This window comes from Penicillium mononematosum (genome assembly GCF_028829835.1).
Source record: "Penicillium mononematosum strain IBT 11891 chromosome Unknown utg000002l:1.0-8112719.0:1.0-8118358.0, whole genome shotgun sequence".
NCBI lineage: Eukaryota > Fungi > Ascomycota > Eurotiomycetes > Eurotiales > Aspergillaceae > Penicillium > Penicillium mononematosum.
Genome location: NW_026643272.1, coordinates 5,275,349 through 5,298,408, shown reverse-complemented (window position 1 = coordinate 5,298,408; position 23,060 = coordinate 5,275,349). Strand labels below are relative to the sequence as shown.

Genomic DNA, 23,060 nt, shown 5'->3' with positions numbered 1-23,060 from the left:
CTTCAATTTCCTTGTACTTCGATTTACTTTCGCCTTCTCTCCCTAGGAGACGGAGAAGTAGCACTGAGTAACTGTGTGCTCCTGTGCTCTGATTCTCTGCCTTCTATTATCCCCAGAGTACTTCATCCATATTATCTACGCCAGAATGGAGTGGGATCGCAGAAGGTTTGTAGGCGCATCGAAACGTCTGAAAGGAAGTTTCTAAGAATTTCCCTAGATTTGATGAACGAAGAGGTGGAGAAAGTTATCGCCCAGCCGACAGAAACGGTCGTTCCCCTTCTCGGGCGTATGAAATTCGTCACCGCCGCTCGCCACCGCGAACCCGAAGCCCTCCTCGACCACGAGCCGACACTTGGGTACCGTCATCAAATAGAGGGTACGGGCGCACACGAAGTCGCACACGAAGTCGGTCACCACCATACCGGCGCCGCTCACGTACTCCTCCGGGAAGAAACTTTGGTCCACCCCCCTACGAAAGACGACGATCCCCACCAAGAAGGTTCTCGCCCAGAAGAGATGAAAGGGTCAGATCACCGCCCCAAAAATGGCGCTCAAAATCGCCCTACGGTGATGGTAGATCACACAACGCATCCCGTGCTCGCAACAGCCCAAGACGGATACGCGATACAACCCCTGGCAGCCAAGTCTCCCGACCCGCGAGACGAGACGGGCCTGCTATCTTAAATATTGACAAACCCACAAGACATCCTTCGCCGAGAGTACAGGCAGAAGCCTTGTTGCCACAGAGTCCAATTCATGCCTCGCATCGAGGCCACCCTCGTGATGCGGCGAAACGAGATCGGACTTTGTCGCCATCAACACGTGTCTCGCCTGCACAAGCCTTGGCCTCACAACCCGCCCTGGTATCTCGACGTTCATCGCCGGATATAGAAAAGCCTGTTGTGGTTTCCCGCAGATCTCGTAGTCGGTCGCCGATTCGCTCTCCGGTACACTTACAACGTTCGTCGCAGCCCTCAGGTCGATCTCCGTACCGGGATCAGATCTACGATACGGAGCCCTCTCACCCACAACAACGGCAAGATCATGGGGACCGAGTATCGTTTGGCAATCATTCGCCTTTTTCGAATTCGGAGAGAGCGCATTTGGAACCTCAGACAAGCGGGACCAAGGTTGGTGGCAACATCCCAACTCAACCGAAAAACCACAGTGCAAGTCCACTTCCACTGCCGCCATCAGGACCTTATCAGGGACCGAGGCCGCCATCTAACCAGCATCGCGGTCCTTCGCATGTCTCTTTACTATCAGCGCCTACTCGTCCTCGACGCGGACCTGGCCCACGTGAAGCTTGGACGGGGTCCCCGCCAGTACGCCGCGGACCTGTTGCACCTTCGCAGGCCCCACCAGCGGGTCCTCGCGCTTCCTTTTCATCCCCTGTACCAGGTGGCAGTTACCGATATCCCACTTCTCGGCAACCCAACACTCCGCCTGTAACCCAACCATTGGCCCAGAGGGGGATCAACCATCTTGCGGGGCTATGCACCATCGTACCGGAAGGTCGGAGTCTTCCGTCGCTTCTAGATCCTGCTGTGGAGAAGCGGTTGGCTCAGCTTGATGCCGACAAAGAAAAACTCCTTGAGCAAATCGTGGAGACGCAGAGGTCTAAGCGAGCGGGACTTCGGGACTGGGATCGACTCGATCGCGAAAGCTCGATCTGCGCTCTTAAGAGCGAGCTAGCTGAAGGCCATCTCCAGCGAATGGCTGATGAGAGTATTGGGGGCGGAAACTTGTTCTAGCGAGGCACGTGTACATCTTTGTCCTACAATGGCAATTGATCTCGGCGTTTTTATCTGGCCATGTGTCTGGTGGCGTCAAAGGTGTTGGGCAGGTCTAGGTAGCGGTTTTTCTCTTCCATGTTGTATCAATATGATGACTTGATGACATTATGTATTGAGGTCCTGTTATATGAACATGTGGGAATTTATTGCGCTTGTAGACATATTAAGTACATAAAAAGGAGTAGACATCTGATAGATGCAATGCCTACATGTATACAGAAGCCAAATCACATATACACATATAAAGTATTTTCCCTGGCTAAAACGCACACATTAGATACTTCGCAAGCGTGTACTTATAGGTATATACGTCTATGGAACTATACTGCTATACGATTTAAGGTATGTCTCTATGTCTGTATGTGTGGATGTCTGGATGTCTTTTCGTATGCACTGTATTTACCGTATTATACATACACGTCATGTATGTAATGCGTATCTATTGTACCTGATCTGCAAGTAATGTAAGTTCCCCTTCTGTTTCTTGCCTTCGTGTCAACAACTCGGCTGTTTTGGTGTAGACTCCTACCAATTCTCAAACTCGCCCCCTTCTCCCTTTCTCTTTCTCCCTCTCCTGGCTTAGGTCACTATTCACACTGTTAATCGAGATACGTTTCCGGCATAATGAATATCTTCAGGTTATTAGGTACGACATAAAACCAATGGAAACCAACGCGATATACTAACACTCAATCGCAGCCGACTTCTCCCATCTGGCGTCGATCTTCATGCTTCTGCAGAAGATGAAGACGTCAAGCGTATGTCCTCCTATCCACGAAGCCTCATATGCTTGCGACTAATGGCGGATCGCAGAGTTGCTCCGGGTTGTCGTTCAAATCGCAGGTGCTATACCTTCTCGTTTTTGTCACTCGTTACCTCGGTAGGTTACGTTGCTGTCGGCTTTATTTTCATCACAATCGCTGACGCGCTTTGTAGATCTTTTCTGGACATTCACCGACTCCCTGTACCTCACCACGTTCAAGCTTCTGTTTATCGGTTCCTCGGCCTACGTCATCTACCTTATGCTCAACGACTACAAACCCACACATGATCCCAACATTGATACTTTCAAAGTTCAATATCTCCTCGGAATTAGTGCGGTGCTTGCCATTCTCTTTCCGCGCGATTATCGCATTTCTGAGGTTGGTTGCATCCTGTCTATGGAGTGGAAAAGAACCAAGACTAATGTCATGTAGATACTTTGGACCTTTTCCATCTGGTTGGAGTCGGTTGCCATATTGCCACAGCTATTCATGCTACAACGAACCGGGGAGGCAGACACCATCACCACCCACTATCTTTTTGCCCTGGGACTCTATAGGGCACTCTACATCCCGAACTGGGTCTTCCGCTATTTCACCGAAGCCTCCTTCCAACGTTCATTCCAGCCTGTGACCATTATCGCCGGAATCATCCAAACGCTGCTTTACTCTGACTTCTTTTACATTTACTACAACAAGTAAGCCCAATTGTCCCCAACAAGCAAAAGACAGACGTGTGGTGCAGGCACTGACACTCGCGCTTTTTTTTCTCCTCCCAGGGTTTTGAAGGGCAAGAAGTTCTCGCTTCCTGTTTAGAATTCTTTCCACTTTTTGAATGAGTTAAGGAATTTATGATATCTTAGGATCTTCTACAGGTTCCGAGATGGAATTTTGAATCTGATCCGCTCGTTCCTTTTATATTTGCCTGGGACACGATCACCTATCTCACAAGCACCAAGTGCCTTGAACCAATGCAACATCCCTCCAAGCCCCGACGCTGGGGTTTGCTATGAATTAATGTTTTCATGTCACCAAATCTGTATGCATATAGGAATGGTCACATGAGGCAATAAACCCGCAAATTGACTACCGAATATCGAATATCCAATGTCGAATATCTCGGACCATGTGCATATCTGATTGTATTCTATGTTCATCAGTGAAGGGAAATCTTTGTCAAAAACTTTTTGTACTTTTAGGTCATTGGTCTGGCCTTTTTAATGTACCCTATGTTATATGCGAGATCCAAGATTCAAGTTCAACTATTCAATTATTCAGAGTATTCTTTTGGTTTGCTGTTTTATCGACTTTCTCCTTTCGCTTCCATTGAGTATTGACATCCCTTGTCTCTTCGTACACTCGAAGTCTTGCAACGGATGGCAATCAACTTCTCGCCCGCTCCGTGTAAGCCACCCATCAGACCTGTGATTGACAAGAAAGCATAAAACGATCTAGGCGCTCCTGGTAAGGTATAGTATACTTTTGGGGAGTACACAGTTTAGTGTACCCTCGATAATATCAAAAAGCAACATCCACACAAGGCCGACCAGAAATGACAATCAGAACTCTCGCTGAGGCGCGGTCCCATGCGTCGAGACATATCCCGTTGTGTAGCTCAATTGGGACGGAGGGATGGATAAATCGGCGGAGAATGGATCCAAAGTGCCGGCAATTGAGTGTGAAAGATTGCCCATGGGACCCTGGAACGACCGAACCCCGTTACCTAGATTCGAGCGACCTTGCACATTTTGATGACTATCCAACCAGCCACTGTGACCGTGTAAATGACCAAAATAGTCTGCTTGCGTCCTGTCAAGGGGAATTTGACCAGCAAACGTCGATTCTCGTCGCGAAATTGGCGGCGACGGGAGTTTGGGGGATCGAGAGACCATCTCCAGCCTGGGGGAGCTTCTTCGCGAATTGGGCGGCGTCAAGCGTGATCCTCCACGGCGCACCTGACAGGTTGGGCAGATCTTCACGAAGCGAGAGATCAGTTCCTTGGGAACCCTAATAAAATAGTCAGTGGCTGTGAACCAGACACGCCATGTACATATACAACGCGACTCGGGTTTGCCCACCATGAATAGATTCGCCGGACCTGAGCAGATGTCTTGTCTCGGCCACCATGCTGGCATTGCTGATGGGCCTTGGTGAGGATCTTGAACAATTTTTCCCGAATTGCAACCGGCTTTCCCTCGTGACAGATCATTTTCCTATGCTTTATATCACAACAAACCACCCCGTCAGCATTATCCATCATATCAGTTGGGAACAAGAGAGACTTACATCCGATCCCACTGCTTGGAGCTTGAACATCTTTTTGACCCAAAATCTGACTTGTTTAGCAAGGCAATTGATTGAATCAAAGAGATCCCATACCGAAATTGAGCCGATTCCACTGCCGTGTCTTTGGGGTCAATCAATACAGTTCTGATGTTACGGGCCCTTTTAGCGTAGATCAACGCTTTATCTTGCTTCTTGATGGACAGGTCCTCAACGTAGCTAGAATAAGGAAATATTAGCCATAACTGCTTTTCGGTTTATCAAGAACCACTCACTTCTGCATCAGTTGATCAAACTCCTTCACATCAGGGAAGCCGCTAAGTGCAGGCACCACAGCCTCTGACAACAATGTAGCCTCGTTGTGAGACTCTTGGTTTTCAATCTCCGTTTCACCAAGCGGGTCGCGGGGCAGATACCTTGGCCCTTGAAGGTAGCGCGATTGGGACATGAACTGCGGCGGATGGTGTAGCCGGGGGTCATCTGGGGTTGTCATCGATGGAATCGAATGTTCCGACGTATATTGCAAATGTTGCAACCCCGGAGACAGACTCGACTGTGGGCCATAGGCTGCCCAAACTGAGACCCGTACGGGTTGAAGGAATGCTGAGGGATATGATATGAAGCAGAACCATGGGTGTTGAAGTCATGGCTTTCTTGCTTGAAGTCATGATTCTCTGGCTGACCGTAGGAGCCAGGCACTGCCATTTGGTGATTCATGAGATACGCATCATTACCTTCGTTGCGCCTTGCAAAACTGCTCATAATGCCTTGCTGAGGGGGAATGCCAATTGATTATCAGTTTCAGGCCGATCTGTTTTCAAAAAGACAGATGAAGAATAAGATAAACAAAGAGATATAGAGAGGGGGAAAAAAAAAAAGGAAAAAAAAAGAAAGAAAAGGGAAATAGCAGTATACAGCGAGTCTCCGGGTGAGGTGATGATAATGAAGAAACGAAGACTGAGGCTAACTCGTTTGCATGTAGAGGAAGAATTGCCACAGTATCCTGGTACACCACAGCCAGTATCACCCCGGAAAAAAAAAAAGAGAAAGAACAGGGAATTGAACTGTGTCTAGAAGATCGCAGAAGGTGAGATATAGAGAGAGAAGGAATAATTCACAGAAAGTTCATCTGGAAACGGGGTAGCAATTCTATTAAAAAGACCCCAATGGACAAACAGTGCAGGACTGACATGGCTGATGCCCAAGATGAAGTGCACGAGACCATGTCGCGCCAGAGGGCAGAGACAACAGAGGGCATCCCTGGAAGACGAACAGCAAATATTCCACAGAGGAAAAAGAAATGATGGAGCCAGGCGAGTCGAAGCTCTGTAAGGTACGGGAGCATAGGTATTACCAAAGCTTTGCAGGGAAGATGGCCATCTAACCCCCCCAAAAAAAGAAAAGAAAAGCAGCAAGAAAGGGCTGGGGTTCGTGGTCAAGATTCTTTCCGACCCGCCGAAGGTATCGAAAAGTGGAAGCAGGCTGATACGACAGCGCACAGAAGCAATGGTGATACGGATTCCTGCCTTTGCCTTTCACCCTGAAGTCACCCATTTGCTTCAAGGAGCCACGTTGAGGATATGGGAGACAGGGCTATTCGAGGCACCCTATCGGAGACAGTGATGACTTGGGGGGAAGCCCCATTCGGCTCTCCTGATTTGACCGAAGTACAGCGGGGGGCGAAATCATCATCTCCCCGAATCTTCCTATACTTAGAGCGGAACAACTCTATGGGATCTTTCCCGACTCGAGGAAAAGGGGAACTCTTTGTCTCTGCACGTTTGCTTCGTCAAACAAAGTCGGCAGGAGATTCGGCAAAAAGGAATTTGTCCATGCAAGTAGCCGTGCAAATTGGTAAGGAACATGGATTGAGAATCCCCTCGAAGTTCTGCATCTTCAAGCTGCTCCCCGTTTGAGAAGAGGAGAGGGGAAAGAAAGGAGAGAGAACGGGGGTCATCAATATGTGTACAAGGGCAATTGATCCCTCGAGATTGGCAGTTTCCTAGGGGAATCCCTGTTATGTCAATGTTGTACTGCCATGCTGTCCCACCTTTTATTTATTTAATTTTTTTTTTTCCCCAGAGATGCAAGTGAAAGGATTTTCGATTTGACGTGGCATTTACCAAGGCCAAGACTTGAACTTTTACGGAAGAAAAAGGAAAAAGGGAAAAAAGGAAAAAAAAAAGAAGTACGGAGAAGTACAGAAGTTACAGAAGACCGGGACGGGATGACAGGATGACATACGTTTGGTTGACAGGTGAGACCAAAAAAAGTTCGGACCAAACATTATCTGGTGTGACGATACTTTTCCGATATTTACATATGTAGATATTACATATTAGATATTTAATCTGTTCTATATGTTCTATATTCTATATATGTTACATGTTATATTATAATATTGATCTTTTATGTAGTGTATTAGTACAGAGTACTCATATAGTTACATTCTTCAAACTCAATCATCACAGGTCTTCACATCGTAAGTTCATAGGTTAGTTGTACACACGGGTACTGGGGAAAAAAAAAGGGGATATGCAGACAGTATGCAGACAGTATGCAGACAGTAAGCAGACGTCAAATCTGTTCTATGCCGATCCCCGGTCAAAGGCCACTAAATCGCGGATGATCCATTTCCAATGATTTTGGTCTTGATCGCCTCGATCGAATACCCATTTGTCAACCTTACGTCTCCACTTGTCTTCCTCAGCCCGCTGGCGTCGAATGAATTCGGGGCCGACATCAAATTCCTCCGTCATAGGTCCTTCGTCAGACGATTCACCGGCACTCGCATCGTCCCCTGCTGGGAATTGCTGGTCCTCAATCGCTCCAGAATTTCGTCCATTCATGGGGATTTTGTCATCCAAGTCGTCCAGACCGGCAAAAACGTCGTCTTCGTCTCCCAGAGATGCCCTGAGCCAACACATCCGATGTGGATCAAAGACCATTCCACCAACGGTCTGGACATTCTGCATCGCGCCAACATTGGTGATGAGAGCCGGTGCCGGTTTGGGTGATTTGGGAGTGGTGTCAAATTCCTGAACCAGGTTTTCGTTTCCTTCCCATCGAAAATTGGTAGGGTTGTAGCGCATACCCCTCACAGCTGGAAAACGGTTAATGAGATTGGGGTTGGAAAAAAAAAAAAATTCATGCAAATAGGGGTCTTGCTTACATTTGGCATCCTGCACTCCAGATCCCATGGGCTTGATCAAGTGTGGCTTGGATGTCGACTTGGCATTCGGCTTACCTTTCCGGCTTCTGATCGTTGCAGACGCCGGGGGAATCCTCGAGATAGGTTGGGACTTCCAGTTTGAGTTGAACGTCGAAAGAGGATTCGGTTCACGGCCTTTGGAGTTAATAGCCATGGAGGCAATGCGTTGTTCCCTGGCATTTCTAGACGCATTTGTATCTCGTGCAAACCTAGGGGTCGGACTGCGCAATTTGGAGGTTGATGGAGACGTGAAAGATTGAGGTGATTCATCAGGGGGTTCAATCCGGCTCTGGCTGAGTCTGGCGCGGACCGACCTTGGAGCCCCTCGACCGGTGGGGGTTTTGACAAACTTGCTCTCTGCCAAGACCGACGTAGATAGGTCATCAAACGACTCTAGCTCTGTTCCATCTCCGAAATTGCGTCTCTTAGTGGGTCGTGTGATTGTACGCTTTGTAGAGGAACCGAGAGACTCCGCACTTGTGTCGCCAAACCCAGCACGGAGCGGCTCATTGCGAGTTGGCCGGGAGAGTCGAGAGACTGTGCCTGCGGACTAAGAAGCCCGCCAGAGCTATCTGAATTGGTGCGACGTGACGAGCGATACCCCTTCACACTGGCATGGTGTGATTGGGATTCTGATACTCCAGCCGGCATAAATGGCACCTGAGGCCTGCGACCCAGCGACCTCGCATCGGTTGTTGGGAGATCCACGGGTGTTTTAGGCCTGGCAGAGGGAAGGCGGGCTGAACGATCCGGTGGTCGTTGTGAAGCGGTCATTGAGGCGGCCGAGCCTAGGCCACGAATGGACGGCAGGGATCGCTTGGTCTTCAAGCGCCTAACTGAAGTGTTACCCTCGCCGGCCTGGGCAATGTCCCGGGAATTGCGAGACCCGAGAAACCGTCGACTAGAGAGTGTAGGAGTCGGCGATGACGGATTAGCGATAGGGCCCGGGAGACTTGAAGTTGACGATTGAGAGGAGTGCCCTAGACGCGATTGTGATGTTCGAAATTTGGAGAGAGGCGCACCACTTTCTGACACAGTCTCAAGGTGGGTTGAATGTGTCCGGTCATGACCAGACAAGCGCGGGATACGAGTTCGTGGAGATCCCGTCGCACTGGTGAACGTGAGCGTCGTTGCAGATCGACGGGTCGGGCTGGATGGCCTTTCTGTTTTGCACTTTATGTTGGGATTCAGAGCGGGTTTTCCAAAGGAGAAAGCCTTCTCATTGTCGATATCAATGCCAGAAAAGAAGTCGTCAGCATCAGAAGGAATATGATCCACCTGACTTTCTTCCGCTTCGACATTCTCGGCTTGGGCAGTTTGTCGCTTTTGGAGAGAAGCACTGAAATCAAGGGGACCTTCGGGAATGACGATACCGTCGAGGCCATCGTCTTCACTTTCCGCAGTGAGACAGCTTGACACGCTGGGGCTGGCGATGGAGATGGAAGAACTGGGCACTGAACGACCATCCCTTGCGGTACCACCAACTCGTACACCGATACTTCCTTCAGACCACTCAAGATCAAAGTCCTCCAAAGTGGGACTGGAAACGTAGAAATTTGCTTTTCGATGGGATAACTCGAGAGGCTCGTGATTAGCGGGAAGTTCAAAATCCTGGTTGAAGTCGTCTTCCGTCTCCTGTTCAATGTTGAAGCCACTGCCGACATTGCCAATGTTCAATTTCTTCGGAGACCGAGGAGTTGGCGCTTTGAGGGTTGGGATATCTCGAGTTCCCAAACTATCATTGTCATCTTGGAATGTGTCAAATGGTCCCAAGTTAGATTGCAAACGTGTCGGGAATTCGTCATCCCAAGATGGGGACGCCGTGGATTTCACTGGACTGGTAGCAGCAGAGCTCAAATTTCGAAAGGGAGTCGGGAAACATAGTTTCCCGAGGAGTTTTGAGCTGTAACAGGGTTTCAGGACCAGGGAGCTCAACATCTTCTGACCAGTCATCAACAAAAGTCTGCTTGGTCTTTCGAGTTGACAAGCGCTTGATCGTGCCCCCAATAAGAGCTGACTTGGGGATATTTGGAGGAATGGGAATGCCCGCAGTCTTGGCGGAAGCAATGGCATCTTCTTTTGCGAATTCATCATTATCATAGAGTGGTACCTGCCAGTCTTCGTCGCCCGCATTAGAATCAATATCTGAGCGAGCAGAGCGTCTGGAGGAGATAGAATCTCGGTGCCCAGAGGGCCGAAATGACGAGTTTGTTATGGACCCAGCGCTGGATGCGGTGCGAAAGTGAATATCCTCACTGAACTGCAAGTCGTCGTCATCATCCCAGCATTCAATCGGCTCGTCGGTACCCGGTCGTAGGTGGATTGGTAAAGATTCCATGATCGGCGAAGCGAATTGATTGAAGGCGTACAGAGAACACAGGGGTCATGGGATTGTTATAGACGTCCGGAAGCGGGTGTGATTAAGTGGCAGACTCAGTGTTTTGAGACACTGGTGAGGGTTCAGGGGGTGCGGACATGAGCGTCATTCCGTGTCGGTTGGTAGGGACGACAGATAGGAGCAAGTGAGAAGCACGGCTTGACTGTTGATCGTAGCGTGACGAGTGATCTCGAATATTGCAAGGCGTGTTGTTGGGGAAATCAGCCTATAATGAAGGCCGGTGCTCTAGAGTCGATTTCGCCGAATGAGACCAAGCGGGTTCACTAGCCGACCTGATAAATGCCAGGTCCTCATCCATAAACATTCACTAGGTAGAGGACACTTAGGATTGCGGAAACTCCTAGACACTTGATTCCCACTGCTAATATTTGGGGGAATTCAAGGAACTTAATTGAGAGAACGAAGAGACAGGGGAAAAAGAAGGCGTGTCGGTTGTGGCTGGATCTCAAATTCCTCGTGGAGGAGAGGAAGAACGTGACAGATCCCCGTATTGGTAAAGTTTCAAGGTAATAATGTAATAATTTTACCTGGGTACTTGGCGGAGAGTGCATATTTCCATGTGTGCAGGAGGTATTTTACATTCATTTCATGTAATTAACAGAACGTGGATGTCTTCAGTATTTACCGTTTGTACTTACAAGGTCATTTTGACTGTCAATTTGATGTTTGAAGCTGTCAAGGTAAAGTTACATGTATATATGTAACTACTTTATGTACATATGTAATCTACAAGATACAGTTTCATATCGACTTTAATAGCTACGTACGTATGTATGGGTACATAATCAAAATTGGATTCCAAGGTTAAGTATGTAACCACTGGCAGTCAGTACATTTCACACCCTTTTAATATGTGGAGTGGTATCTGATACCTTCGACGGTACTTCTCCACTCGAGTTCTGCCTTGGATGACTTTCCTTAAATACACATGTATCCCATTCTAGATATCTCACTTCCTAATAGCTCCTTCTCTGTCCTTCTCTCCTGAGCCTTCATTCCAAATATGCCATCTCCTATTTCAACAGAACCTCGAATCTTGCGATTTCCCAGATCTGACGAGACTGGGGCTTTTGTACTCGTCCATGTCTCGTGTACTGGGCCTGCACCACTCGATCTGAGCCTGACGGCTACTGAGGGGGAATCGCCCTATGTTAGCTTGGGTGCGTCATCACCGAATGAAGTTTGGAAATTATGAGCTCATGTTGCGCAGTGAAACAAACTCGCTTGAAAGACCTTCAAGCAAAGAATTACCAAGGATCCCATGACGAGTGGGTTAAAACAGTCTCTCTCATCCTGGGACAATCTTCAGCTCCTCCCGATGAGCCAGATTGGGCCACTGGTCTCGAAGCTTCGGCCGGTATATCGGGTTCTGATGAAGACAAGGAAATTGTGATCACGATACGGAAACGAGTGCAGACTATCACAGTTAGTATTCTATGCCGGTGGGTTATATGTATATTTCACGACTAACCCTAATATAGCAACGCCTTGGTGCTTTTACCCTCAGGCAGGACGATGAACAAGCTGTCGAGCTTTTTGAATGGACAGGAATCACTGCGGCTAGAGCTCATATGCTAGAGCAACAAGTATCCAGCCTGACTGGCCGTTATCGCCTTGCTGAGGATACCATACATAGGTTGAATGAACAGCTTGAGGAGCTCATGCATGCAAAAACTGAGCACGAGAATCGACTGGTGGCCAATTTTGTGCAGATCTTGAACGAGAAAAAGCTCAAGATACGCAACCAGCAACGTCTTCTGGCATCAGCTACTGTGGATGCCACAAAAGGCAGGTGACACAGACAGAGAAACCTGGATATCTTGACTGACTAGATATCGACAGTCTCCGAGATACAAGCTAGCATTCCCGAAGAGTCACATGGGACTGCCGAGAAATCTCATTCAGCAAAGAGAAGTGCCCGCAAGATGAGCGACACAGATGACTCTGATGGGTTTGAACAAATGGATATTGATCCAATAAAGACTGATCGAGGTGCCACCAATAACCAAGACACTGATGACGAAGAGCGTTCGACTCATCCTTTGGACGACGAACAAAATAATAGCACAACGGACGGCGATTCGTCTCAGGATGAACTTGCCCAGCTGAAGCGAGTCTCCCCAGTGAGGGACACCGCGCCGCCTCAAAGAGAGTTGCCATTTGCTAAAAGGACTGGCGGGCCTATCAAGACTGCTCCGACCCAGCCCAGCGAAGATGCCGAAGAAACCGCGGGAGAGACAGACGATGATGAGCTCTAAATTGGTCACCTGGAGCAACTTAGACAAGGTAATTCAACAGAGCGAGATACAGTTCCATCTTATGTGCACTAAAGGCACCCAATTGACGCAGCAGTTAAGAAGAGTTCCTTTTGACTCCTGATCTTGCAATGCAAATATAGATGGATCCCCCGTTTTGTTCCTCCTCTGCCCTGTTCTAGTCATTGGGACACTTATTTATTCCCAGGAGTCATTTCTCCTGGTATAATTCCACTTCATCTGTACCATAGATCCTCAACAGTATTTTCCATCCAAAAGCTGCTACGTACGAAATTACGAAAGTAGCACAGATTCATCATCTCCGACGCCCATGGACTCGAAATTTTGGGGGTTCAGTCTTTTATGTACAAGGCAACCACTCCCGATTAATCCCAGGCGACACCGGAGAATGGCGAAGAGGTCAACAGGAACCGGAAGGGTGTTCAAGATGATAGGGAAAAACTCAGAGGATGGAAAGGAAACAGTACATCAAGAGGAAAATTTAAGATGTGGTACAATAGAAACGCCTGCAGCCATTAGAGAAACACAGAATGAGGTCAAAATAGACCCCGATCTAACCATACAAAGCCTGAGGAGACATTTCTCCTGCGGCCATGAAGTTGGTCTCAGGGTTTCCAGTGGCCTTAGCAGCGGAGGCGCGGGCCATGGTGGGCGAACTAAATCAGAGTTAGCAATGCAAATAAATTAATGATAAATAAACAGGGTACTCACCTTCTGGAGATAGCGTCAGTGAAGAAGAAGTCTTCGATCACCTTCTTGAAAGGAGCCCCGGTGGCTTGAGATCCCTTGTTCTGGTCCACAAGTTGGACCTTGCTCAATGAGCCAACCGAGGTCGGCTCAACAACGTCATAGCGGCGCATGACAGGGCTGATCTCCTCCATGCGGTCGCGAAGAGCCTCGATATCATCATAAGGAAGAGGAGCACCGAGGAATTCGCTAGTGGCACGGATGATCTTCCAGTCGTCACGAGCTGCACCGGGAAGAGAAGTGGCAGCACGGGTAACTTGCACGCGACCTTCTGTGTTGATGTATGTACCTGACTTCTCGGTGTACGCAGCGCCGGGGAGAACGACATCAGCAAGTTGGGCACCGCGATCACCGTGGTGTCCCTGGTAGACGACAAACGCATCCTTCGGGATCTCGCTTTGGGCAATCTCATCTGCGCCCAAAAGCCACATCATCTTGGGGGTAGTTTGAGCAACCTGGGTAGACGGTGCAGTGAAGCCAACTTCATAGGCACCAGCCCGAGACGCCGCACGCTGGAGGACGTTATAGCCCTGCCACTCCGGGGTAATGAAGTTGTTTGCATTCTTCTCGACGAAGCCACCGACAGCCTCGAAGATTGCCTTAGCATCAGGGTGCTCTGCAGCAGCGCTACCGACAATAATCATTGGCCGTTTGGCTCCGGCAAGCTTCTTGCCAAATTCTCCGGACAAAGCGGATTTCAAGGAAGACACATCAGTGCCCAGATGGTTGAAGTCAAATGTGCTCTCAAACTCCTCGCCGACAAGTCCAATCTCAAGATCAGATCTAATATACTGCTTTCGGATACGGGCGTTCAGAACAGCGGCTTCGTGACGAGGGTTTGTTGCAATCAAAAGGATTGCATCTGCCTCCTCGATTCCATAGATCTTGGAATTGAAAAGATAATTGGAACGGACATCGATACCGTGAGCAATGGGGGCACCACCTCCAGGTTGATCCAGGGCAAGGTTGTCAGAGCCAAGCTTGTTTGCCAGGTCCTTCATGGCAACGAGCGACTCAGCATCAACCAAGTGTCCCGCAACAGCCTTGAACTCATTTGCTTGTGGCTGCAGCTTCTCGTGGGCCGATGAGATCTCCGTTAGAGCCTGTTCCCAAGTGGCAGGGACGAATTTACCCTCCCGACGAATGAGCGGCGTTGTGAGTCGTTGGGTCTTCAACCCATCGCATGCGAACCGCGACTTGTCATTGATCCATTCCTCGTTAATATCGTCATTCAATCGGGGGACAACCCGCATCACTTCCAGGCCTCTGCTATCAATGCGGATGTTAGAGCCAAGAGCGTCAAGGACATCGATCGATTCGGTGTGCTTGAGCTCCCATGGGCGCGCCCGGAAAGCATAGGGCTTCGAAGTTAGTGCACCGACAGGGCAAAGGTCAATGACATTGCCTGAGAGTTCTGAGTTGAGGTTCTGCTCAAGGTAGGTTCCAATCTGCATGTCGTTTCCGCGACCAGCAGTTCCTAGTTCTGGGGCGCCGGCGACATCATTCATGAATCGGACACAACGGGTGCAGTGGATGCATCGATTCATTGAGGTCTTAACCAGTGGGCCAATGTTCTTATCCTCCACGGCACGCTTTCCGCCGGTTTCATGGAATCGACCCCGATCGGCACCGTAACGCATCGACTGGTCTTGGAGATCACACTCTCCTCCTTGGTCGCAGACAGGACAATCGAGGGGATGGTTGGCGAGGAGGAACTCCATGACACCCTCTCTTGCCTTGTGAACCAGTGGTGAGTTCGTCTTCACCACCATGCCGGGTTGCACGGGCCAAGCACAGGAGGCCACCGGCTTTGGGGCACGTTCAACTTCGACGAGGCACATACGGCCTACAGTTTCGGTAAGTACATATGCCTCAATGGTATGGAATGGGGGATTGTGGGTTTCACATACAGTTTCCTGCAACCAAAAGTTTTCTTAAGGGACTGGTGTCAGCAAAAACAATATGTGTGACTCGACCAAAAGCACATACTCATGGTAACAATATCTGGTGCGTGTTAGTACTGCAGGTCAATTGTATTGGTGAGGTCTTGTCATACCTGGGAACCGTTGCGCCTGCCTGCTCACAGGCCTGGATAAGAGCCGAGCCAGCTTTGGGGAGAGAGTGTGAGTGAAGGTTCAATGGGTTACCTCGAGGGATTATTTACCTTCTACCGACACCTTTTTGCCATCTAGAGAAATGAGCCATCAGTTATCGATCAATTTGAATGGAGTAGACCAAGATTGGACTTACCAATGGTGAGTTCCACCTCGGCCGCGCGAGGGGCTGTCGTCGCGAATGCCCGGGGGTGACCTTAGGAACCCGGAGGGACCGGGCGGCCGCACGAAACAGCTGCGGCCGCATCATTGGAAGGAGAACAGATATGTGAGGGTGGGAGATAAGGTGGAGGAGGGCGAGGGGGTGAGATCCTGGTGACAGTTGGGAGTTCAGAGAGCACTTTGCATCGGAATCTGCGGTTCTAAGGTTACATAATGGGAGTGCTGACCATCACATTGCTGACTAACGACAACGGCAAATGGGCTCACGGGGATTGGCTCGATTGACTCGGTTAGGCGGATAAACTTCCGCTCCGGGATCCCTTAAAAGCCACCGTTTCTGCCCCCTTATTTTCCTTTTTCTTTCTTCAATTTAAATTGTTAACGGGCATCATTTATTGTAGGAGGCAGGCCATTTCCCTGTTCCTATTTCCTCTACAGCATGTCCCAAGAGCAGAATTGCACCGTAGCTGGAGCTGTCAAGGGTTCGCCTAATGATGACTTTGTTCCTTACCAACGGTAGCTACATCATTCCATGGTTTTTCTGATATATAGTTTCGTACATTTTATCAATATAATCCTTCTATTCATTCTACCTATACATTCTGAGGATTACCTAAGATATTGCTAGATCACCCGTGGGCATCTATTGAAACTTCGATTGGAAATGATCTAGACTCTGGTGTATCCTATATGCAACCAGAGTACATCTCTATGCCCTGCGCGTCCTAGGCAGTATACACACAACAAGAGGAAAAGATAGTAACGTAAAAGCTCTTCCGAGCAACACCTCGCTACCATGATATCATACACCGAACTAATAAAATACAAATGCTAGGCTGCAGCTTGAGAATCACTAACCTGCCAAGTGGATTCTTGCTTGGTGCCTGGTAACCAAGTACGGGAAACACTGGCCCCTCTTGGTCGAACATGCCCGGGCCGATCGTCTTCCTTCTTGGAGTTGTTTGCCGCAGCATGGAAGTTGTTGGGGGCGCCTTCAAAGGCCCTCCCCGCAGGAAAGCATAACCATTAGAATCCCATGGCTTGTTTGAGTGCCGCACATTCATTGGAAGAATGGACTGTTCGCCACGGAAATGATCCGTGTTTGCCCTTTGGTCAGCTACATCATCATGGCTATTGCGATCATAAAGGTAGAGGCCAACGAAAGTGAGGCCAATACCAAATGCTTGAATCGAGGTGGTCGAGCTCCCAAACCATATAATCGCTACCACGATCACAAACACACGCTTGACCAATGATGCAACCGAATAGGACACAGGAGAAACCATTGACAGCAACACAAAGGCCAGGATATTTTGGGCGAAGTGTGAGAGTCCATTAAACACAAACTCAAGAGAAAGAGCACCGTGATCCAATGAGCCTTGCTTACCCGACAGCGATATCGCACCATCATGGATGAAATCAGATACTAGTGGGTAACCCTCGCTGACAAACCAAATAGGCAGAGTGAGGAAAAACGCCAGCCCGGAGCAATAGCAAAGCAAGTTGAGTTTGTCCAACTTCCGCCGTCCGGGGGTTTGCAGATCTGATTCTGCACGGTCTGCCTCGTTAAACAGCTTCTTCGAGAATATGTTCTGCGAGACAAAGACAAGAGCTGCACCAAATGCGCAAAAGATACCGAAGAAATTGGTAGAAATTCCGGTCGAGCATGCAAGCATCACACCCAGAGTCAGAGGGATCAGCGATAAGTAGGTTGCCCGGGCATATCGAATGCGGAACAGGATCCGGTATGCTAGAACTGTGAAGAGGGGCGAAAGGCCCTTGATGGTGTGGACCAAAGATACGGGGATTTGTTCAGTAGCCATAGAGCTTAGAATGTGACCGGCCAATTGGAATACTGCCAGAGGCAAGGCTGTGGAAATCACGTCGCGGGATGGGTAGCGAATTCCATGTTGAAGGACCGGGATGCTTTGTCGCAACCGAGGTATAATCGTGGAAAGATACACCAACAGCAAGCACCAAAAGGAGACAAACGCAAATTGGATCATCGTCAATGTGATTGGCATCGGAAGAGCATTCAAAATCGATTTTGAAGATGTATTTGTGAGGGCAGAGGTCAGGTACCAGACGACACAGAGAGCCTTGAAACAGTGTTAGCAGCCTCGCTGAAGGAATTTCTTCTATACGTGAATTTCTCAAAGCGCTAATCAACATACAGTGAGTCGGTAAGAGACTGGGGCGCGAAGTGCTTGGGCCAATTCATGAGCATTGGCACTCATACTGCCATTGCGTGTTCTGATTGTCGTGATGGCTTCGCTGATGCTCTTTCGCGGACGATGTTTAGGATTTCGTAATGACCCGTTCCCATACTCTCGCGAGTAAAAGCTTGCTTTTCTCGGTTCCCAGAGCTCGTTCGGGGCATATTTCACCGAGGCGCTTCGGTTTGGCCGAGCTGACCCCGCGACGGCGTCGAGGGTGTCTTCGTAAGGCGGAAATTTGTCTATCGGACTGCTCGTTGATTGAGGAACGGAGGATTTGGTAGGGATTTGCAATTCGGCCTGGCGCATTGAGGCGCGTCGCCCATGACCGGTTACTGTAGTTGTAGCCATCTTCAGAGACGTCAATTCCCCGGACCCCCGAAAAGAACCCACACTTGGTGTCACTTACCCGAAAAGGGCGAGGAAGCAGCTGCGGAGAGGCAATCCGCTCAATGGTTTCCGGCGAGGATATGTGTCCGCTTCACTAATTAACGGAGGGAAAAGGGCGGGTTGGTTCGCCGGTTTGTCGTTGTCGATGACGAATCTCCTTGAGCGAATGAGCGTCGAGTATAGAAACACACCCGCGGACACGCTTTCGGCGAAGCCAAGCGATCGAAACAATATATGAGAATATACCTAGTGGTGCATAGGCATATGTTAGACAAAGGAATGGGGAAATATATGAGAAAGAAGATGTCCCCATAATAACTTGTAACGCGACCAAGGATATGCAATTTGATTTTCCATGTACGGAGTACGCCACTTACATTACGGGATACAAAGTTCATGTTGATGGCTGAGGAAGTCTAGAGTATCCACTATTACAGATGAATGATTATTCCTATTGCATGACTTCTACTGTGTATTATTTTTGATATATGTTCGCCCTCCTGTTTTCTATAATAAGAAAAATGTCCCTTGTTCCGTCTTCGTATGCCATCTTGTCCATTACGCGTCACCTGGGTCACGTGGTGTGAGCCCTGATCTGCATGCAAATGTCTTGGCTTTGAGAGTTCACATTTTGATATACATGTACTTATGCAGGTCCTTGACGACGTAGGACTATATTAATCTGATCTATTTGGCTCAAGATGATATTAGCTACATTATAAGAGACAAAACAATGTTTCCCCTCCTTCTCAGTATGAAAGTATGAAATGAGTATCAGATGCAGAATCCCGTAAATCTCACAAAGCACCTTTTCTATGTATTAATAACATATAACCTTCCAAGGTTGGAAGCTTTTCCATGTATATAACCTTTCGATGACATGTAGATCTTGGATTCTATAGAATCCGAGCTCGGGGGGTATCAACATTTGAACATAAGTGAATATGCACATACATAATGTATGTGCCCGATTCCAGGGCTATACTCCTCAGACATATATGCATTGTATCCATCTATGAATGAAAACCTTGGAATAAACATGACTATGCCTAATCAAGTAGTCCACAAGAACATGACAGGAACATGTGTATAGGGAAGGTTCTCATCTCTTCTCACTCTGCTCCTTCCTTGACTTGTTTCCTTTCCTCCTTTTATCTCTATCTCTCTCCTTCCATCCTATTTCTTCTCACATCCCAATCTCGTCTCTTCTCATCACTTCTTCATCTCCAAAAATTCCCTTATGTTTACCGTGATCTCGCAAGAATCTGCTCAGAATCCTTTTCGTTGCATGTAAGCTCACTTGGTTTCCAACGAGCCTCTTTGTCCTGACCTTCACGCAGCAGCGACTCCATTTGCTCTTTTTTTCGCCTCTCTTCTTTTCTGTTTCTATCTTGTTTCTGCTTCGCTTTTAATCTCTTCCAGTTGACAACATGTCTACCCTAAGCGGACCTTCAACACTTGGTCGAATGGGGAATGGAGGACGTTTTACCTCCAATGATGCCATTGATGTGCGAAATCTTTCTTTTGGACGCCAATCCTCGGTATGCGTCTCGGGAAACAATCTTGAATCGAATTTCTAGCATACTAACCACCTTGGTTGCGGCAGAGCCCTCAGAACTCCATTACTCATTACGGTTCTTCCGATGCGGCTGAAACATCCCGACATGAAAAGTTGCAGGCTTTGTCTGGTGAAGGGACCGAGCACTCGGCGAGCAAGGTATGTGTTTCCTATGGTATCGATTCACATGTGTATGTGCCTGTGATCTCACAATCCCAGAAGCAGAAGCTAGATCATATCAAAGTTGAGCCTTTGAATGGACAAACATCGGATCTTGACAGAATACTGGCAAAGATTTCTCCCAAAACAATCCCCCCTTCACGTTCTGAGACCGACCACTCTTCTGTTTCGTCTCAGATCACTCCCACCACGTCGGTACCATCTTTAACCCCCAATGAGACAACAAATCCTTACCCCCAGGAAGACAGAACGGTAGAGCTGCTTCGCCTTAAGCAGGAACTCCTTGCTGCAAATTCCAAGATTGCCCTGCAGGAGCAAGAGCTTGCTCAAACCCGTGTGATAAAACATACCTTGGATCAAGCCCTTGGTCCGTCATCAGAGGCCGATTTCGGCAGCCGCGAAATTACAGAACAGACCATTAGCCACCTACAGAATGCTTTTAATGCATCGACCTCGGCGTTTACTCAGTTTCAAGATGCATGGGCTGTGCAAGATGATTCGCAATCTGATGTCTCGGATCCTTTGTCTACAGGAGCTTACAACAGACCCCGCGCACTCTGGGCCCAGAATGAGACTGCCACAGACAGAGAATACGGAGAGAGCCTTTCGGGCTCTAGCAGCTCTACAAGCCAGGACCCAAATCGGTTCTGGGGAGTCTCCAATGTGTATCCTTCGTTTGCTGGTCCACCGTCTCTGCAGTCACAAAGACCACACTCGGGGTCCTCGGCTAGTTCATGTGGATTTTACCCACGTCCCATTGGTGAGCAAATGTTGTATCCCCCAGGGCCCATCACCGGGGCTCGTCGTTCCATCACCCAAAACAGTAGGGGCGGATCTCTATTTCCAATTCAGTCTACCCCTTGGGGTGAATTTGCTTCTGGGTCCTCCAGTGAGCAGACCACCAAGTCACCTGCTTCGCCGAAGAGACCCCCCAGCGCTTTTCAGCAGGTCGGGCTTTACTCAGTGCCCCCTTACCCCCCTCGACCGATTGGAAGCCCCCCTCTCACCCACTGCCACTGAGTTTACAGGTACCAACACGAATGAAACCACATGGGCCAACTCGGTAAGCAATAGCTATATGCGTCCTGTTTACATTCATTCTAACTCTTGTCAGATGAACGGAAATTCCATCCAGACATACGTGTCACCACTGGAACCACTCAACTATCGACGCCTGCTCGACAAGAACGTCTCGTGTGATTGGAAGTACATTGTAGACAAGATCATCTGCAATAATGACCAACAAGCTTCAATTTTCTTACAACAAAAGCTCAAGGTCGGCACAACTGAGCAGAAATACGACATCATCGAGTCAATTGTGCGTCAAGCCTACCCACTCATGGTCAATCGCTTTGGAAACTTCCTCATACAACGCTGCTTTGAACATGGAACTCCGGAGCAAGTCGTCGCCATCGCAAATGCGATCAGAGGCAACACGCTAAACCTCAGCATGGATGCATTTGGCTGCCATGTGGTCCAAAAGGCATTTGACTGCGTTTCAGAGGAGCATAAAGCTATGATGGTACAGGAACTTCTCCGCAGAATTCCGGAGACGGTGGTCCATCGATATGCGTGCCACGTTTGGCAGAAACTCTTTGAGCTCCGGTGGAGTGGTGAGCCTCCGCAAGTGATGGCAAGAGTAAATGAGGCATTACGTGGAATGTGGCACGAGGTTGCCCTTGGAGAGACAGGAAGTCTGGTCGTCCAAAACATCTTCGAGAATTGCGTGGAGGAGGAAAAGGTAAGATTCCCTGCCAACATGACCCGCTACCATACGCATCCAACCCCTTTTCTCGCTGCCCTGCTTTTCTGTTGGTTCTTTATATTGCTTATACAAATACTGACCATCTTTGAAGCGACCAGCAATCGAGGAAGTACTGGCGAAGATCGATGTACTTGCTCATGGTCAATTTCGGGAACTGGTGCATCCAACACATCTGCGAGCACGGTGCTCCCCACGACAAGAGCCGCGCTGTTGAGCATGTTCTTCGCTGGGCTGTGGATTACAGCATGGATCAGTTCGCATCTAAGATTGTGGAAAAATGTCTCAAGATTGGCAGCACCGAGTTTATGGATCATTATCTCTCTCGTGTCTGCACTGGCCGGTCTGACCGGCCTCGCATGCCATTGATCGATAGTAAGTTGCCCAGGCTTTGACACCATGAGAAGATATTAATTCGTTCTTTAGTAGCCGGTGACCAGTACGGGAACTATCTCATCCAATGGATTTTGATGAACGCCGCGCCTCATCAACGAGAGCTGGTGGCCAGTCACATTAGGTATTGCTCCCCAACAGTCCATTATCTACTTGGTGTGGTCTGAAGTCTAACCTGATTCGACTAGGAAACATATGGTCTCTCTTCGTGGCTCCAAATTTGGCTCTCGTGTGGCTATGCTTTGCTGCAACCCGTCTCACGCTACACGCCCTGGTCCTGGGGCTGGAATGCAAATCGGCCGTTTCAACAGCTTCAACGAAGACAAATTCACCACCACGGGCCCGTCCAGTGGTCGTTTCGGTCGTGGACATCAATGGGGACCCCATTATGCACCACTTCGTTGAGCCTGTGTCACTGTGTCTTGATTTGATACTTCATATTCACTTTTATCGCCATGCAAAGGAAAAAAAAAAGGATAAAAAGAGGAAAAAGAAAACCGACAATCAACAACTAGGAAAAAGCATCTTTTGAGCATTTCATTCCCTCTGCTTCCAAGCAGACAGTCTGTCTTTGCCAGTTTGCCTGACCGTGTCTTATCAATATCTGTTGACCCAATCATTTCTGTGTTTCAATATTGCGAGTTACCACTGCTTGCCGATTTATTCATTTGGCTTGCTTTCCCCAGTGGCTATCATTTTTATTCAATCTCATAGATTGAAGCTTGGGGCGTGTCACAATAATTTTCTTTAAACCCACATGTTATTATTCAGATTCTATTCCAATCAAATATATAATCCATCATAAACCTCATG

General features: G+C 48.6%; 7 protein-coding genes across 7 annotated transcripts; 4 read left to right on the top strand and 3 right to left on the bottom strand.

The window, feature by feature from the left end:
- Positions 1 to 222: 222 nt before the first annotated feature.
- N7519_003829 (uncharacterized protein) lies at positions 223 to 1,754 on the top strand (the record flags this gene model as incomplete). Its single annotated transcript, XM_057290607.1, has 2 exons — positions 223 to 524; positions 578 to 1,754. 2 exons carry the CDS (start codon positions 223 to 225, stop codon positions 1,752 to 1,754), a joined length of 1,479 nt encoding a protein of 492 aa, XP_057151809.1.
- Positions 1,755 to 2,420: 666 nt separating this feature from the next.
- Positions 2,421 to 3,259, top strand: N7519_003828 (uncharacterized protein; the record flags this gene model as incomplete). Its single annotated transcript, XM_057290606.1, has 5 exons — positions 2,421 to 2,442; positions 2,496 to 2,554; positions 2,610 to 2,676; positions 2,733 to 2,938; positions 2,993 to 3,259. The coding sequence occupies 5 exons, from the start codon at positions 2,421 to 2,423 to the stop codon at positions 3,257 to 3,259; spliced, it is 621 nt and encodes a 206-aa protein (XP_057151808.1).
- An 857-nt stretch (positions 3,260 to 4,116) lies between these two features.
- Positions 4,117 to 5,602, bottom strand: N7519_003827 (uncharacterized protein; the record flags this gene model as incomplete). Its single annotated transcript, XM_057290605.1, has 5 exons — positions 4,117 to 4,554; positions 4,844 to 4,889; positions 4,937 to 5,059; positions 5,116 to 5,443; positions 5,470 to 5,602. The coding sequence occupies 5 exons, from the start codon at positions 5,600 to 5,602 to the stop codon at positions 4,117 to 4,119; spliced, it is 1,068 nt and encodes a 355-aa protein (XP_057151807.1).
- Positions 5,603 to 7,428: 1,826 nt separating this feature from the next.
- Positions 7,429 to 10,389, bottom strand: N7519_003826 (putative cytokinesis regulator (Byr4); the record flags this gene model as incomplete). The annotated part of the gene is made up of 4 exons (XM_057290604.1): positions 7,429 to 7,943; positions 8,013 to 8,601; positions 8,661 to 9,954; positions 9,998 to 10,389. 4 exons carry the CDS (start codon positions 10,387 to 10,389, stop codon positions 7,429 to 7,431), a joined length of 2,790 nt encoding a protein of 929 aa, XP_057151806.1.
- Positions 10,390 to 11,452: 1,063 nt separating this feature from the next.
- N7519_003825 (uncharacterized protein) lies at positions 11,453 to 12,707 on the top strand (the record flags this gene model as incomplete). Its single annotated transcript, XM_057290603.1, has 4 exons — positions 11,453 to 11,609; positions 11,660 to 11,874; positions 11,931 to 12,237; positions 12,292 to 12,707. 4 exons carry the CDS (start codon positions 11,453 to 11,455, stop codon positions 12,705 to 12,707), a joined length of 1,095 nt encoding a protein of 364 aa, XP_057151805.1.
- A 303-nt stretch (positions 12,708 to 13,010) lies between these two features.
- On the bottom strand, positions 13,011 to 18,315 carry N7519_003824 (uncharacterized protein; the record flags this gene model as incomplete). The annotated part of the gene is made up of 9 exons (XM_057290602.1): positions 13,011 to 13,381; positions 13,437 to 15,318; positions 15,383 to 15,405; positions 15,462 to 15,476; positions 15,529 to 15,580; positions 15,648 to 15,660; positions 15,723 to 15,948; positions 16,607 to 17,847; positions 17,923 to 18,315. The coding sequence occupies 9 exons, from the start codon at positions 18,313 to 18,315 to the stop codon at positions 13,279 to 13,281; spliced, it is 3,948 nt and encodes a 1,315-aa protein (XP_057151804.1). The 3' UTR covers positions 13,011 to 13,278.
- A 1,469-nt stretch (positions 18,316 to 19,784) lies between these two features.
- Positions 19,785 to 22,652, top strand: N7519_003823 (Pumilio-family RNA binding repeat-containing protein; the record flags this gene model as incomplete). The annotated part of the gene is made up of 6 exons (XM_057290601.1): positions 19,785 to 19,895; positions 19,961 to 21,040; positions 21,207 to 21,833; positions 21,956 to 22,229; positions 22,281 to 22,371; positions 22,436 to 22,652. The coding sequence occupies 6 exons, from the start codon at positions 19,785 to 19,787 to the stop codon at positions 22,650 to 22,652; spliced, it is 2,400 nt and encodes a 799-aa protein (XP_057151803.1).
- Between the last annotated feature and the right edge of the window lie 408 nt (positions 22,653 to 23,060).